At 41.9% G+C, this 15,297-nt stretch overlaps 1 protein-coding gene across 2 annotated transcripts in view; it reads left to right on the top strand.

The window, feature by feature from the left end:
• The window catches only part of anxa3a (annexin A3a), a 100,206-nt gene that overhangs the window by 13,938 nt on the left and 70,971 nt on the right, over positions 1-15,297 (top strand). For both annotated transcript variants that reach the window (XM_078543608.1, XM_078543618.1), the window contains 3 exons: positions 3,803-3,925; positions 6,753-6,840; positions 14,452-14,546. In XM_078543608.1, coding sequence (XP_078399734.1) covers positions 3,803-3,925; positions 6,753-6,840; positions 14,452-14,546 — 306 coding nt within the window. The remainder of the gene's footprint in view (positions 1-3,802; positions 3,926-6,752; positions 6,841-14,451; positions 14,547-15,297) is intronic.

A 15,297-nucleotide genomic window follows, 5' to 3' on the forward strand; every position in this document is an offset into this window, starting at 1 on the left:
GTGCACTGCCCTCAGATCAGATACATCTAAGTATTTAATAATATGGCTTTGCTTTAAAGGGCTCAGTGCTTTCTGAGAGAACATGGGACCAATTTTTCAGAATTATCCTCTTCTAACATTGAGAGAGAATCATTAATGGAAACTATGGGTTATTTGTTCTTTATTTATACTGGTTAAAGATACAGGCTGTACGTTTCACATTGTATGTTTCTTGTCCAAATCTTTGGTTGGGATTTTCCAGCCCCATCATAGTGGGACCCATGGTGGAGGATACGGCGGCCCAGCCAAAAGTCCATTGACTTTTGGTGGGACCAGACCATCCAGGCGATGGGTGGGGCCAGAAAATCCTGCCCTTTGTCTTTCTAATTCAGGAGTGTTTTATTATTTTTGTTCTGTCCATACAAATAATTATACTTGTATAAGCAGTTGGTCAGCAGTTTATTCTGTGTGCTTTGTATAGTTTAGCGTTGTAACACTGTTTCATTCATATTGTGGTGTTGCTACCAAAGTCAGGGCTGTAGGGCCAGCACTGTAAACTTATTGGGTTGTTAGAAATAGCCTCTATCATTGAACAGTGGTGTAGTGGTAATATTACTGGAATAATAATCCAGAGAACTGGGCTAATGCTCTGGAGTTCAAATCACACCAGGGAATTTAAATTCAATTCTCAATTAATAATCTGGAACAACTGGATTAGGGTAAAATGCCCTATCCTTATCTAGTCTTGCCTACATGTGATTACAGACCCACAGCAATGTGGTTGACTTTTAATTACCCTTTAACTTAGTTGTACCAAATTGCTACAAAAAGTTGCTAAAGAATAAAACCCTACAAAAGTCCTCCTCACGAACATCTGGAGAATTGACTAGTCAATTGACTAACCACAGACTAGTCAAGCAACAGCCTGATATAGTCATACTCACATAATCATATCTTATAGCCAATGTCCCAGACTCCTTCATCACCATCCCTGGGTCTGTCCTGTCCCACTGGCAGGATAAACCCAACATAGGTGGTGGCACAGTGGTATACACTGGGAATCCTCAATTTTGACTCTGGACCCTGTGAAATCTCATGGCATCAGGTCAAACATTGGCAAGGAAACTTCCTACTGATTGTCTGCCCTCCCTCAGCTGATAAATCAGAATGCCTCCATGTTGAGCACCACTTGGAAGAAGCATGGATGGTAGCAAGGGCACAGAATACACTCTGGATAGGGAATTTTGATGTCCATCATCAAAAGTGGCTTTGTAGCAACTGGTAGTGAGTGGGCTGGCTGAGTCCTGAAGGACTTATCTGCCAGACTGGGCCTGCAGCAGGTGGTGAGAGAACCAACAAGAGGAAAACACCTACTTGAGCCCGTCCTCACCAATCTACCTGTTGCAGATGCATCTGTCCATGGCAGTATCGGCAGGAGTGACCACCACACAGCCCTTGTGGAGACAAAGTCCCATCTTCAAACTGAGGACACCCTCCATTGTGTTGTTTAGCACTACCACTGTGCTAAATGGGATAGATTCAGAACAGATCGAGCAGCTCAAAACAGGGCATCCATGAGAAGCTGTGGGCCATCAGCAGCAACAGAATTGTATTCAACTGCAATCTGTAACCTCACGGCCTGGCATATCCCTCACTCTACCATTACCATCAAGCTGAAGGATCAACCCTGATGCAATGAAGAGCATAGGAGAGCATGCCAGGAGCAGCACCAGGCTTATCTAATAATGAGGTGCCAACCTAGTGAAGATACAACGTGAGACAACATGCATGCTAAACAACAGAAGCAACATGCAATAGACAGAGCTAAGCAATCTCACAACCAATAGATCACATTAAATCTCTGCAGGCATGCCATATCCAATTGTGAATGGCAGCGTACAATTAGCCACCTAACTGAAAGAGAAGGCTCCACAAACATCCCCTTCAACGATGGGTAAGCCCAGCACGTCAGTGCAAAAGACAAATTTGAAGCATTTGCAACCATCTTCAGCCAGAAGTGCTAAGTAGATTATCCGCTTTGGCCTCCTCCTGAAGTACCCAGCAACACAGATGCCAGTCTTCAGAAATTCAATTTGCAGCATGAGATCAAGAAATAGCTGAATACTTTGGATACAGTAAAGGCTACGGGCCTTGACAACGTCCTGGTTTTAGTTCTGAAGACCTATGCTCCAGACCTAGCTGCATTTCTAGCCAAATAGCTCTAGTGAAACTATAATAGTGGAATCTACCCAACAATGTGGAAAATCGCCCACAAGAAGTAAGACAAATATAATCTGACCAATTAACATCACATTAGTTTACTCTCAATCATCAACAAAGTGATGGAAGGTATCACTGACCTTGCTTTCAAGCAGCACTTGCTCAGCAACAATCTGCTCACCAATGTTCAGTTTGGGTTCCGTCAGTGTTACTTGGCTTCAGACCTCATTGTAGCCTTGGTCCAAACATGGACAAAAGAGGTGACTACCTTTTACATCAAGGTAACATTTGATGCCGTGTGGTATCAAACAGTCCTAACAAAATTGAAGTCAATGGGAATCAGGGGGAAAGCTCTTCACTGGTTGGAGTCACACCTAACACAAAAGAAGATGATTGTAATTGGTGGAGGCCAATTAACTCAGCCCCAGGACATCATAGCCGTGTTCTAGGCTCAACCATCTTCAGCTGCTTCATCAATGACCTTCCAACCATCATGATATCAGAACGGGGGATGTTCACTGATGATTGCACAATGCTTGATTCAATTTGCAACTCCTCAAATAATGAAGTAGTTAATGCCCACATGCAGCTGGACCAAGAGAACATTTAGCCTTGGGCTGATAACTGACAAGTATAATTCACACCATGCAAGTGTAAGGCAATGACCATCTCCACAAGAGATAGTCTAACCATCTTCCCTTGATATTCAATGAATTCACTGAATTCTCAACCGTCAACATCCTGGAGGTCACCATTGACCAAAAACCTAACTGGATAAAGCCATATAAATACTGTGCCGACAAGAATAGGTCAGAGACTGGTAATTCTTGGTGAACAACTCATCTCCTGACTCCCCGAAGCCTGTCCACCATCTACAAGGCACAAGTCAGGAGTGTGATGGAATAATCTCCACTTGCCTGGATTAATGCAGTTCCAACAACACTCAAAAAGCTCAACACCACACAGGACAAAGCAGCCCACTTGATCGGTATCCTATCACCACCTTAAATGCTCACTCCCACCACCAAAGGCGCACAGTAGCAACAGGGTATGCCATCTATAAGATGCACTGCTGTAACTCATCAAGTCTCCTTCAACAGTACCTTCCAAAACAGTGACTTCTACCACTGAGAAGGAACAAGTGCTACAGATCCATGAGAATGCCAGTCCCTGCAAGTTTCCCTCCAAACCACACACCATCCTGACTTAAAACTTCATCACTGTTCCTTCACTGTCGATGGGTCAAAAACATGGAACCCCCTTCCAAACAACACTGTGGGTGTGCCTGCACTACATGTACAGCAGTGACTCAGTAAGGCAGCTCACCATTGTCTTCTCAAGTGTTGGCCTAGCCAACGATGCTCATGTCCCATGAATCATAAAAATCGATTCCTTTTTCCCTTTCCACATGCAGAACCGGATCCACTAAAAATGCCCTCTATGACAAAGCAGCAATTACAAGCCATATTATTTGGTGAAATTGGGAGTAGGCATTGGTTGGGGACATGGAAGGGGGTCTCCAATCCTTCATAGAGTGTATGTGATTTTTTTTTTTAAAGTACTTAATTTGCAAATTATTCTTTATCTTTCTTCTTACTGACAGTCTACTGGTGGGGCATGTGATTCCTGGTGGCCTAATGGTGGATACGCTCCTGTAGGCTGTGGTGGTGTTGGTGAGCAACTTACACCCGGAGGAGATCTGACTCCAGTTCCCACTGGTGCTTTTGTGAGTGCGTTTCAGTCTTCCTTAGTGGTGTCATTTTTTATGCTGAAATTGCATGGTATGTTCGCCAGTGTATGAAAGAAAAATGTTAATGTTTCAGGAAAAGATCTTTCATCAAAACATGCTAATTAACAAATAAAAAAATAAAAATACAACTCTATACTTACCCAAGTAATATATATCTGATGAATAACACCTGCAAACCAGTCTATTTCTCTCCTCAAAAATGCTGCCTGTTGTAGTAGTACAACTATGACAATGACATCTATTTGGCAGTGTAAAAGGTTGCTCAAGTATATCATGACAACCACAAAAACTTATATCTATATAACCTATATTTATATAGCACCTTTAGCATAATGGCCCAAACCTTCTGTTCAGATTTCGAACCCCTATTTCCAACCCGGATAAGACGACAAAAAAATACACACTTACCTTCCTCTGATTGTCCTGGGCAATCTTCCATTGGAGGATCCTGCAGAACTCCCTCAGTGCAGGAAACCATGGGGGCAATATTACTGAAGATTTGTGTTCCAGAACTTGTTGCGCCCCTAGCCAAGCTGTTCCAATACAGCTACAACACTGGCATCTACCCAGCTATGTGAAAATTTTTTTTTTTTATCCATTCACGGGATGTGGGCTTCGCCAGCATTTATTACCCATCATTAATTGCCCTTGAGAAGGTGGTGGTGAGCTGTCTTCTTGAACCGCTGCAGTCCATGTCATGTAGGTATACCCACAGTGCTGTTAGGGAGGGCATACCAGGATTTTGAATCAGCGATATATTTCCAAGTCAGGATAGTGAGTGACTTGGAGAGGAATTTCCAGGTGGTGGTGTTCCCATCTATCTGCTGCCCAGCTATGTCCTGGACACAAAAAGCAGGACAAATCTAACCCGGCCAATTATCGCCCCATCAATTTACTCTCAATCATCAGTAAAGTAATGGAAGCGGTCATCAACAGTGATATCAAGCGGCACTTGCTCAGCAATAACCTGCTCACTTATGCCTAGTTTGGGTTCCGTCAGGGCCACTCAGCTCCTGACTTCATCACAGCCTTGGTTTAAACATGGACAAAGGAGTTGAACTCCCGAGGTAAAGTGAGAGTGACTGTCCTTGACATCAAGGCCGCATTTGACCGAGTGTAGCATCAAGGAGCCCTAGCAAAACTGGAGTCAATGGGAATCAGGGGGAAAACACTCAGTGGCTGGAGTCATAACTAGCACAAAGGAAGATCATTGTGATTGTTGGAGGTCAGTCATCTCAGCTCCAGGACATTACTGCAGGATTTCCTCAGGGTAGTGTCCTCGGCCCAACCATCTTCAACTGCTTCACCAATGACCTTCCTTCCATCATAAGGTCAGAAATGGGGATGTTCGCTGATGATTGCACAATGTTCAGCACCATTCACGATTCCTCAGACACTGAAGCAGTCCATGTTCAAATGCAGCAAGACCTGAACAATCTCCAGGCTTGGGCTGACAAGTGGCAAGTAACATTCATGCCATACAAGTGTCAACAAGAGAGAATATAACCACCATCCCTTGACATTCAATGGCATTACCATCACTGAATCTCCCATTATCAACATCCTGGGGGTTACCATTGACCAGAAACTAAACTGGACTAGCCATATAAATACCATGGCTACATGAGCAGGTCAGAGGCTAGGAATCCTGTGATGAGTAATTCACCACCTGACTCCCCAAAGCCTGTCCATCTTCTACAAGGCACAAGTCAGGAGTGTGATGGAATACTCCCCACTGAGCTGGATGAGTGCAGCTCCAGCAACACTCAAGAAGCTTGACACCATCCAGGACAAAGCAGCCCGCTTGATTGGTACCACATTCACTCCCTCCACCATCGACGCACAGTAGCAGCAGTGTGTACAATCTACAAGATGCACTGCAGGAATTCACCAAGGCTCCTTAGACAGCACCTTCCAAACCCATGACCACTATCATCTAGAAGGACAGGGGTAGCAGATAGATGGGAACACCACCACCTGGCAATTCTCCTCCAAGTCACTCACCATCCTGATTTGAAAGTATATCGCTGTCATCCTGGAACTCCCTTCCTAGCAGCACTGTGGGTATACCTACACCACATGGACTGCAGCAGTTCAAGAAGGCAGCTCACCAGCACCTTCTCAAGGGCAATTAGTGACGGGAAATAAATGCTGACCCAGCCAGCAAAGCCTACATCCTATGAATGAATAAAAGCATCGGCGAAGGGAATCCATGCGCCCTTTTAATGACACAGGCTGAAGGCCATGAAGGCCTGCAAACAGGCACAATTAGCAGAATCTCCCAATGGTGATCAATTTGATCTGGGGGCGTGGTCAGTGTTGAGGGCAAGAGCAGCTTCTAGCACAATGTTCTTCAAACTAGTCCAAAAGATTGCAGAAACTTGATTTACGCTGAATATAATTTGCGCTTGAAATTCTTGGACTGGCCAATTGTCACTGCATTGTGCTGAGAAAATAGCACAACTCCAGGCCCTGGTTTTGTTGGAATACTTTTTGCCCATATTACAAGGGAATGAAAGTGTAATGAATTCCAACAGGAGATTTATGCTGTTATCCTCTCTTTATGCATTGGAATGACAAACTAATCTGTGGCAACCACCCACTCCCCACCCTAGTGCCATTACACACAGATACATTAAAGCAGAATATTTCTATTTTGATCAGTACCAAGCCTGGGTTTATTACAAATAAAGTTTGTCATAGTAATTATCAATAGTAATTACCTTTAATGAATGCCATTAAAGTAACTGAACATGTTATGCAAATGTCATTTGTAATATACTCTTCTAATAATTTCATTTAGCTTGGGAGCCGTGGGACCGTGAAAGATTGCACCTGTTTCAATGTCGGTAGAGATGTTGATAATCTTCGCAAGGCGATAGTAGGATTAGGTAGGCATATGTTAAATCTGGACTTGGATTTTAAAATACGGCTCCAATCATTTCTGTAAGTAACTTCTAACAGTAATTATTTGCCACTATTGTTTTGGAAGAGATCATGTTAAACATGCCTATTAATGATTTTTACTTTATAAAGCTGCTTTGTAATAAGCTATTTGATAATAACAATGAGATATTAATTAAGTACATATACTAAATATTATAAAACCATATTTGTCTAGATAAGTCTTCATGAAAAGTGATCTTAATTATTTACTCTGTTGTAGAGTGGTGACTATGTGAAACTCTACACCACATGACGTGGTTAAAGTGAAAACATAGACGCATTAAAGAGAAAGCTAGATAAGCACACCAGAGAGAAAGTAATAGAATATGTTGATATGGTAAGATGAAGTAAGGTAGGAGGAGATTCAAGTGGGACATAAACACCAGCGTAAACCAGTTGGAGCAGATCACCTGTTGTTTTGCTATATAATTTTATGTAATTCAAAGTTTTGCAGAAAAGGCTGGAATCATCATTTTTAAACTTTCTTCCTGGTCTATATGACTCTGGAGTTTAGCAGAAAAGACGGTTGATGAACAATGGTAGACGTTTAAGAAAATAGTTCATGACTCAACAAAGATATATCCCAGTGAGGAAGAAGGATTCAAGGAAAGGGATAAACCAACCATGAAACTTAAGGATAGTATAAATTGAAAGAAAAAACATGCAATGTGGCAAAGGTTTGTGGTAAGCCAAAAGATTGGGAAATGTTTAAAAACCAACAAAAGGTGACCAAAAAATAATAGAGGGAGAAAATAAACTTTGAGGGTAAACTAGCAAGCAATGTAACAATGGACAGTAAGGTCTTCTTTGAATATATAAAAAGGAAGAGAAAGCCCAAGTGAACATAGGCTCCTTAGAGAATGAGGCTGGGCAAATAATAATGGGGAACCAGGAAATGGCAGAGGAGTTGAATAAATACTTTGCATCAGTGTTCATGGTAGAAGACATTAATAGCATTCTGAAAATACTATATACTCAAGCGGCGAGAAGAAATAAATACAATAGCTATTACTAGTGAAAAAGTACTAGGGAAACTAATGGGGCTAAAGGCTGATATGTCCCCTGGACCTGATAGGTTGCACCCTAGGATATTAAAGGAAGTAGCTGCAGGGATAGTGGATATACTGGTAGTAATCTTCCAAGAATCCTTAGATTCTGGAAAAGTCCAAGAGGATTAAAAAACTACCAATATACCACCCTTATTCAAAAAATGAGAAAGACAAAAAACAGGAAACTATAGGCCAGTTAGCTTAACTTCTGTCATTGGGAAAATGTTAGAGTCTATGAGAAAGGATGTAATAATAGGGCATTTAGAGTCATAGAGTTATACAGCACAGAAACAGGCCCTTCGGCCCATTGTGTCCATGCTGGCCGTCAAATACCTATTTATTCTAATCCCTTTTTCCAGCACTTGGCCCGTAGCCCTGTATGCCATGGCGTTTCAAGTGCTCATCTAAACGTGTTAAGAAACTGATAACAGTACACCAGTGAAACTAATAAATGGTTCGGTGTAGCTTTTTAAAATTCTTTTTCAGTGACTTGAAATCAGGTTTCTCTTTAATTAAAACACTTGTTAAAATTGGTGACTTTTTTGTGACAAACCCATTTTCAGTGCATTAATAACACTGCACCAGGTTACTTCTCTAAAGGTTCGAAAAGCCACACATTTGCACTGGTCCATGGGAGATTTTATATTTACGACTCTGCAAATAAGTCTAGAAATGTATGATATAATCATGCAGAATCAGCATGGCTTCATGAAGGGAAAATCATGCCTGACAAATTTATTAGAATTCTTTGAAAGGGTAACAAGCAGGATAGATAAAGAAGAACCAGTAGATGTAATATATTTGGATTTCCAAAAAGTGTTCAATAAGGAACCACACATAAGGCTACTTAATAAGACAAGAGCTCGTGGTGTTGGGTTAGTATATTAGCATTGATAGAGGATTGGCTAACTAATTGACGACGAAGGTTGGGATAAGGGGGGCATTTTCAGGATGGCAACCTGTAACTAGTGGAGTAACACAGGGATCAGTGCTGGGGCCTCAATTGTTTACAATATATATTAATGACTTGGATGAAGGAAGTGAATGTACTATCACCAAGTTTGCAGATGATACAAAAATAGGTGGGAAGGCAAGTAGTCAGGATGACACAAAGGGCTGAATTTTGCCGTTGGCAAGCAGGGGGCGGGGCCCACTCGCCGACGCGCAAAATGACGCGGGATGACTTCGGGGGAAACCCCCGACGTCAACCCATCCCATTTAAATCTCTATGAAGGCGGGCCCGCAGCAAAATCATCTGCGGGCCTGCCGACCTGTCAATGGCCAATTGAGGCCATTGACAGGATCATTAAAACAGTTAAAGGACCTGCCCGTCCAACCTTAAGGTTGGCGGGCAGGCCAGGAGCCTCAGCGGGGAATAGAAAAAACATGAAACCTCATCCACCGACGGGATGAAGTTTCATGTAGCGATTTTAAAAGTTTAATAAAGTTTTAGTGTAGATTATGAACATGTCCCATCTCATGTGACATTGTCACATGAGGGGGACATGTTAAGGATTTTTTTTGTTCTATTTTTAATGTTTTTAGAACTGACAGCGATCTCCCTGAGGCAGCACTTAGCCTCAGGGAGATGTGCGCACGCGCGAAAGAGCGCACTCTCACTTTTGGGGAATCCCCCCCCCGCCCGCACAGGAAGCACATAGTGCTTCCCTGCGGACGTAAAATGGCGGTGGGGCCTGCTTCTCCGGCGGGGATTGGCTCCCTGCCCGCCAGAGATTGGGTCGTTCCCGCCCGCTCGACAGACAGAAAATTCTGCCCAAAGAGTCTACAGGGTTTAGACAGGTTAAGTGAGTTGGCAAAAACTTGATAGATGGAATATAATGTGGGAAAATATGAGGTTATGCATTTTTGCAGGAAGAATAGAGAAGTTGAATATCATTTAAATGAAGAAAGACTGCAGAAAGCTACAGCACAAAGAGATTTGGGCGTCCTCGTGCATGGATCACAAAAAGCTAGCATACAGGTTCAGCAGGTAATTGGGAAGGCAAATGGAATGTTGGTCTTTATTTCAAAGGGAAGGGAGTATAAAAATAGGGAAGTCTTGCTAAAACTATACAAGGCACGAGTCAGACCACACGTAGAACACTGTGAACAATTTTGGTCCCCTTATATAAGGAAAGATATACTGGCATTGGAGGCAGTCCAGAGAAGGTTCACTATGTTGATCCTGGGTATGGAGGGATTTTCCTATGAGGCGAGGTGAAATAGGTTGGGTCTGTATTCATTGGAGATTAGAACAATGAGAGGCGACCTTTTTGAAACATATAAGATTCTTAGGGGTAGATGCTGAGAGGTTGTTTCCCCTTGTGGGAGAGCGTAGGACCAGAGGGCAAAATTTCAGAGTAAGAGGGAGCCCATTTAAGACAGAGATGATGAGGAATTTCTTCTCTGAGGGTAGTGAATCTGTGGAATTCTTTACTGCGGAGGGCTGTGGAGGCTGGGTCATTAAGTATATTCAAGGTGGAGATAGACATATTTTTAATTAGTAAGGGAATCAAGGGTTACGGGTAAAAGGCAGGAAAGTGGATTTGAGGATTATCAGATCAGTCATGATCTCATTGAATGGTGGAGCAGACTCGATGGGCCGAATGGCCTATTTCTGCTCCTACGTCTTATAGTCTTCTAATCTTATGGACTCAACAGAATATGGGCACAGCCCAACAGAATAAGTACACAGCCTGGAATTTTCACAGGGGTTCTGATCTCCTGCTGTAACTCCGCGGAAGATCTACTGAAACACCAAAGAGATGGTGGAATCTTTACGAACAGGAACATTCTTTAGGTCCAACATATTATATCTTTTTTTGGTAGCCATAGTTAACCATATTTACTCACCTTTTCACCATCACCAGAAGTTTCGACAGGGGTTCTCCTGATTTCCTGGTGCAACTTCAGTGGAAACTCCAGAGAAATAATGTAAATAGCCAGGTATGATATTTCTCGGTGGGGATTCCACCAATCTTCCACTGAGCGCACAATGGGAGATCAGAGAAATCTATCCCCACATTCTATTTACACCTCCCTTTTCTGGAAACACATCTAATTGTTGGTAAATTGAACCCATTTATCTGGTCAGATTTATTTGGCCTTTCCTGTTAACTTATTCCAAGAGGCAGTTATCCACTGAGGGTATTCAATTGGCCAAACAATTTTAGGAGGTGTCCTGAGGTTTCAACATTGCCAGTGCAATTCTTAAAAGAAGTCTTAAAGCAGCACAAATATAGAAATCACACATTAACATCAAAACAGAGCAAAAGAAACTCTTTCATACCCTTGGCTCTGCTTAACTGCTACATCAGGTTTCTGACTTGGGCCCAAATTTTTGCTTCCAAGTCAGGAGAGTAGGGTCAGTAACATTCTCAACTCTACAAACCCAACTGGAGAGAAAGTGCCCTGAATGGTTTGATTTTCGTTCCGGGGGGCCAGTTGTTAATTGAAGTTGGGCCTGCTGCCCCAGAAACATTGCTTGCCTTAGTACTCTGGGATTTTGTCCCAGTTACACTAAAAAAAAACAAAAAAAAAGCCCTCTAGCCATCACCTCACACACCCCCTCACCCCCCACACATGCTCCAGGCTCCATCTATACCCAGTTTTGCCACATCATACCCCACCCAACCTCCCCATGGCCCCTCATACCCTCCATGCCAGCCTATGCCCATCTGCCTACCCACATGGCCCTTTATAGCCCATATGCAAACTTAGCGGCAACTCATGCCAACCCATGACCCCTCACTCATCCCCATAACCCTTTATAGTGCTTATGCCAACTGAGTGCCAACTCATACCAACCCATGACCCCTCACTCATCCCCAGAGCCCTTTGGAGCCAATATGCCAATGTAGTGCCTACTCATGTTAACCCATGTCCTCCCATTCATCACCCTTTACCCTCACACCCTTTATTCCAACTCATTCAGTATCCACCATGGACAGACCTCAAGAGCTATGGCAAGATAAAATAAAATAAATTTCTATCTATTACAGACTTCACTATATCACAAAAAAACACTCTCATTGATGAAAGCCCATTCAATACATTTAAATCCCTTTAAGTGCTTAATACCTTATGAAAACAATCATTCCCCCCAAGTACTGAATCCCTTATAAAACAAACATTTGTATTCATCACCCCACTTCAAAGACAGCTGATCTCTATAACCACTTGGAGCTGTCAATCAAACAGTGATTTTACAGCCCCCCCCTCCACCTCCACCTCCACTGTGATAATATTAAGTTGTGGAAGCAGACAAACAGCATTAATCTTGTAATGATAATCCCCAGGTTTATGTCAACAAATATCTCTTGAAATTGCAAGCACTGATTTTTTTTTCAACTGAGAGTCACAACAAGCTGATTTTTTAAACATTTAAAAGGCAGGAGTTTTAAATGATTTGACAACTTGAAAGTTCCACAGAGCATATCTGCTTTTCATGCACATTTGTGACATTGTCTGAATAATCCCAGAGGGGACCTGGCCTTCTCCAAAGGGGTAACTGACCTCTCTCAAAGGGTAAAAATAAAAATACCTGGAAAAACTCAGCAGGTCCAACGGCATCTGCGGAGAGGAACACAGTTAACGTTTCGAGTCCGTATGACTCTTCAACAGAACTAAGGAAAAATAGAAAAGAGGTGAAATATAAGCTGGTTTAAGGGGTGGTGGGACAAATAGAGCTGGATAGAGGGCCAGTGATAGGTGGAGATAGCTAAAAGCTGTCATAGACAAAAGGACAAAGAGGTGTTGAAGGTGGTGATATTATCTAAGGGATGTGCTAATAGGTGACATTAAGGGTAGAAAGCAGGACGAGCGAGGTAGCACATTCCTTAGATAATATCACCACCTTCAACACCTCTTTGTCCTTTTGTCTATGACATCTTTTGGCTATCTCCACCTATCACTGGCCCTCTATCCAGCTCTACTTGTCTCACCCCCCTTAAACCAGCTTATATTTCACCTCTTTTCTATTTTTCCTTAGTTCTGTTGAAGAGTCATATGGACTCAAAACGTTAACTGTGTTCCTCTCCGCAGATGCTGTCAGACCTGCTGAGTTTTTCTAGGTATTTTTATTTTTATTTTTGTTTTGGATTTCTAGCATCCACAGTTTTTGCTTTTATCTCTCTCAAAAGGTAACTGACTTCTCTCAAAGTGTGCCCGACCTCTCCCAAAAGGGTACCTGACCTCTCCAAAAGGGGTGCCTTACCTCTCCAAAAGAGTACCTTATCTCTCCAAAGCCTCTGCTAGGCTTAGACCTTTTCCTCAAATGTCTAAAGCCCACGAGTTGTGTTTAAGAAACTTTGATGACAAAAAATGCTTTGTTTGAAGGCAGCTGGACTTTTAAACATGCTGCTGTCTCCATGAACCTCTGATGTGCGATATACCTCCTGCCCCGGTCCACCCCCATCCCCACCACCCCCCCACCACCACTCCCATCTCACCCCCCTGCCCCCCCACTAGCAACCCCAGCAAAAATGGTGGGTGCTGGTTCACGGACAGGGTTCCCGGATTCCGGGCTCCAGCGCCATTTTTGCTAAGGCTCAGAGCCCTTCTCACTTTACAAAAATTCATGTCTTGGACTTCCTTTGATAATTGCTATACCCTAATTTTGGTGACAAGACTTTAGTAAACATGCCTGACAACTTTAATTTGTGATGGATCAGCCAAGAGGTTGGCCATCTGATTCAACTAACTATCTGAAAGGTTTTGACTTTCACCATTGATACTACTGTCTACTTTTCTGCAATTTACATTCTTTTATCAGTTGTGGATAATTGACAGGAAAGACCAGTAAGAATCTTACAAATTTTTCCAGTTCTTTAGTCAGATTTTAAAGATCATGTTTAGAATCTGGCAGAAAGATTGCCATTGTTGAGGGGTTCTAAATGGGAAGTATCATTTAGAACCTGAGCTGGTCTATTTCAAGTAAGACTATGAATGACTGAGCAATCTATTAAGCTAGAGAAGGAAAGTTGAGTTTCTCTGGAATTGTAACAGTAGTTGGGTAAATAACATACCTTACCTGTAGACAGTTACATGCTTCATTTGAGGATTTCTGTCATCCCAAAACAGTTTGGAAATATTGTAAATTTAGGAAAGGTTCCAACAATTGCAGAACCAATGGTAAATTCAGTAGCTTCCAATGTCAATTGTGCATGTCTCCAGAACATACCCAGTTTTTTCAGGACATACAGCCAGAATTCTGAACTAATTTTACAGCTCTGGTTCAGCAAGTACTTAGGAGATGCATTATAAGTCTTTACCCTTAATTATCAAAAATATTATTAGTTATGCTTTTCCCTAGGATGTGCCGGTAGGGGAAGAATGTATCATTGATAAAGATGTATTTTGCTTTGTTACTTATTTTTATTGCAATATACAAAAAGATGCTTTAAGGATATGTGCCTAAAATCATATGTTCTTTAACTCCTGTCCAAACTTACAATGTTACAAGTACCCTTACTGAGAAGCTGATATCCATTTTTAATCTAATTTTAGGAACTAACGAACAAGCAATTATTGAAATTCTGACACACAGAAGCAACTGGCAACGTCAACAGATCTCTAAAGAATATAAAGGGGCCGTTGGACGTGTGCGTACTAAAATTCAAGCTGTTAAGATATTCTGTCAAGAAAGATAATTTTGGTCTCTATAGAATGGATTTTTGCCTTGAATTTAATGCATGCAGATAAAATTGTTGCTATACGCATTGCTCAAATTATTGTGTCTCCGAAATAGACAGAACTTAACTTCAAGAGTTTTTTTCTCCCCCCACTCCCCTCACTTTTACACTATATAATCCCATGCATCACCTATATCAATTCCACTGCACTAATAAGCATTAGGGCGTCCCCAGCAATGACCTAAGATGATTGTCCTATTTTGTTGCCTTTTTCTTCATAATTATTATTGGTAATTATCTGATTTCCACTCAAGACTTGAATACAGCAGAATAGCTAAGATTGGAACTCACTGTGATGCTGGATCATGGATATGGGCCCAAATTCCATGTTAATTGCAAATACCGTACCTCCACATTGAGTAAACTATGCCATCCTTTATGGATCTTGTTTATTCACTTAAGATCTAATTATATTGTTAAAGGAAATACTACTTTTTTCAATGTAAATGTAGTTCCATCAACTTCCTGCTTTACGAATATATTTCCCTCTAGTTGCCAACAATGTTATCATTCACATTAGCAAATGGAGGAAGATTTATACACTTAACAGCAGTTCTCTGGGAAATTGCCAATTATAAGATGGGGACTTGTATTATAAGGAAGCATGAAAATAATTAGTGCCACATGTCCCATTGCCTAATTACAGAACACAATTGTCTGG

This window comes from Cetorhinus maximus, chromosome 1, assembly GCF_964194155.1.
Source record: "Cetorhinus maximus chromosome 1, sCetMax3.hap1.1, whole genome shotgun sequence".
NCBI lineage: Eukaryota > Metazoa > Chordata > Chondrichthyes > Lamniformes > Cetorhinidae > Cetorhinus > Cetorhinus maximus.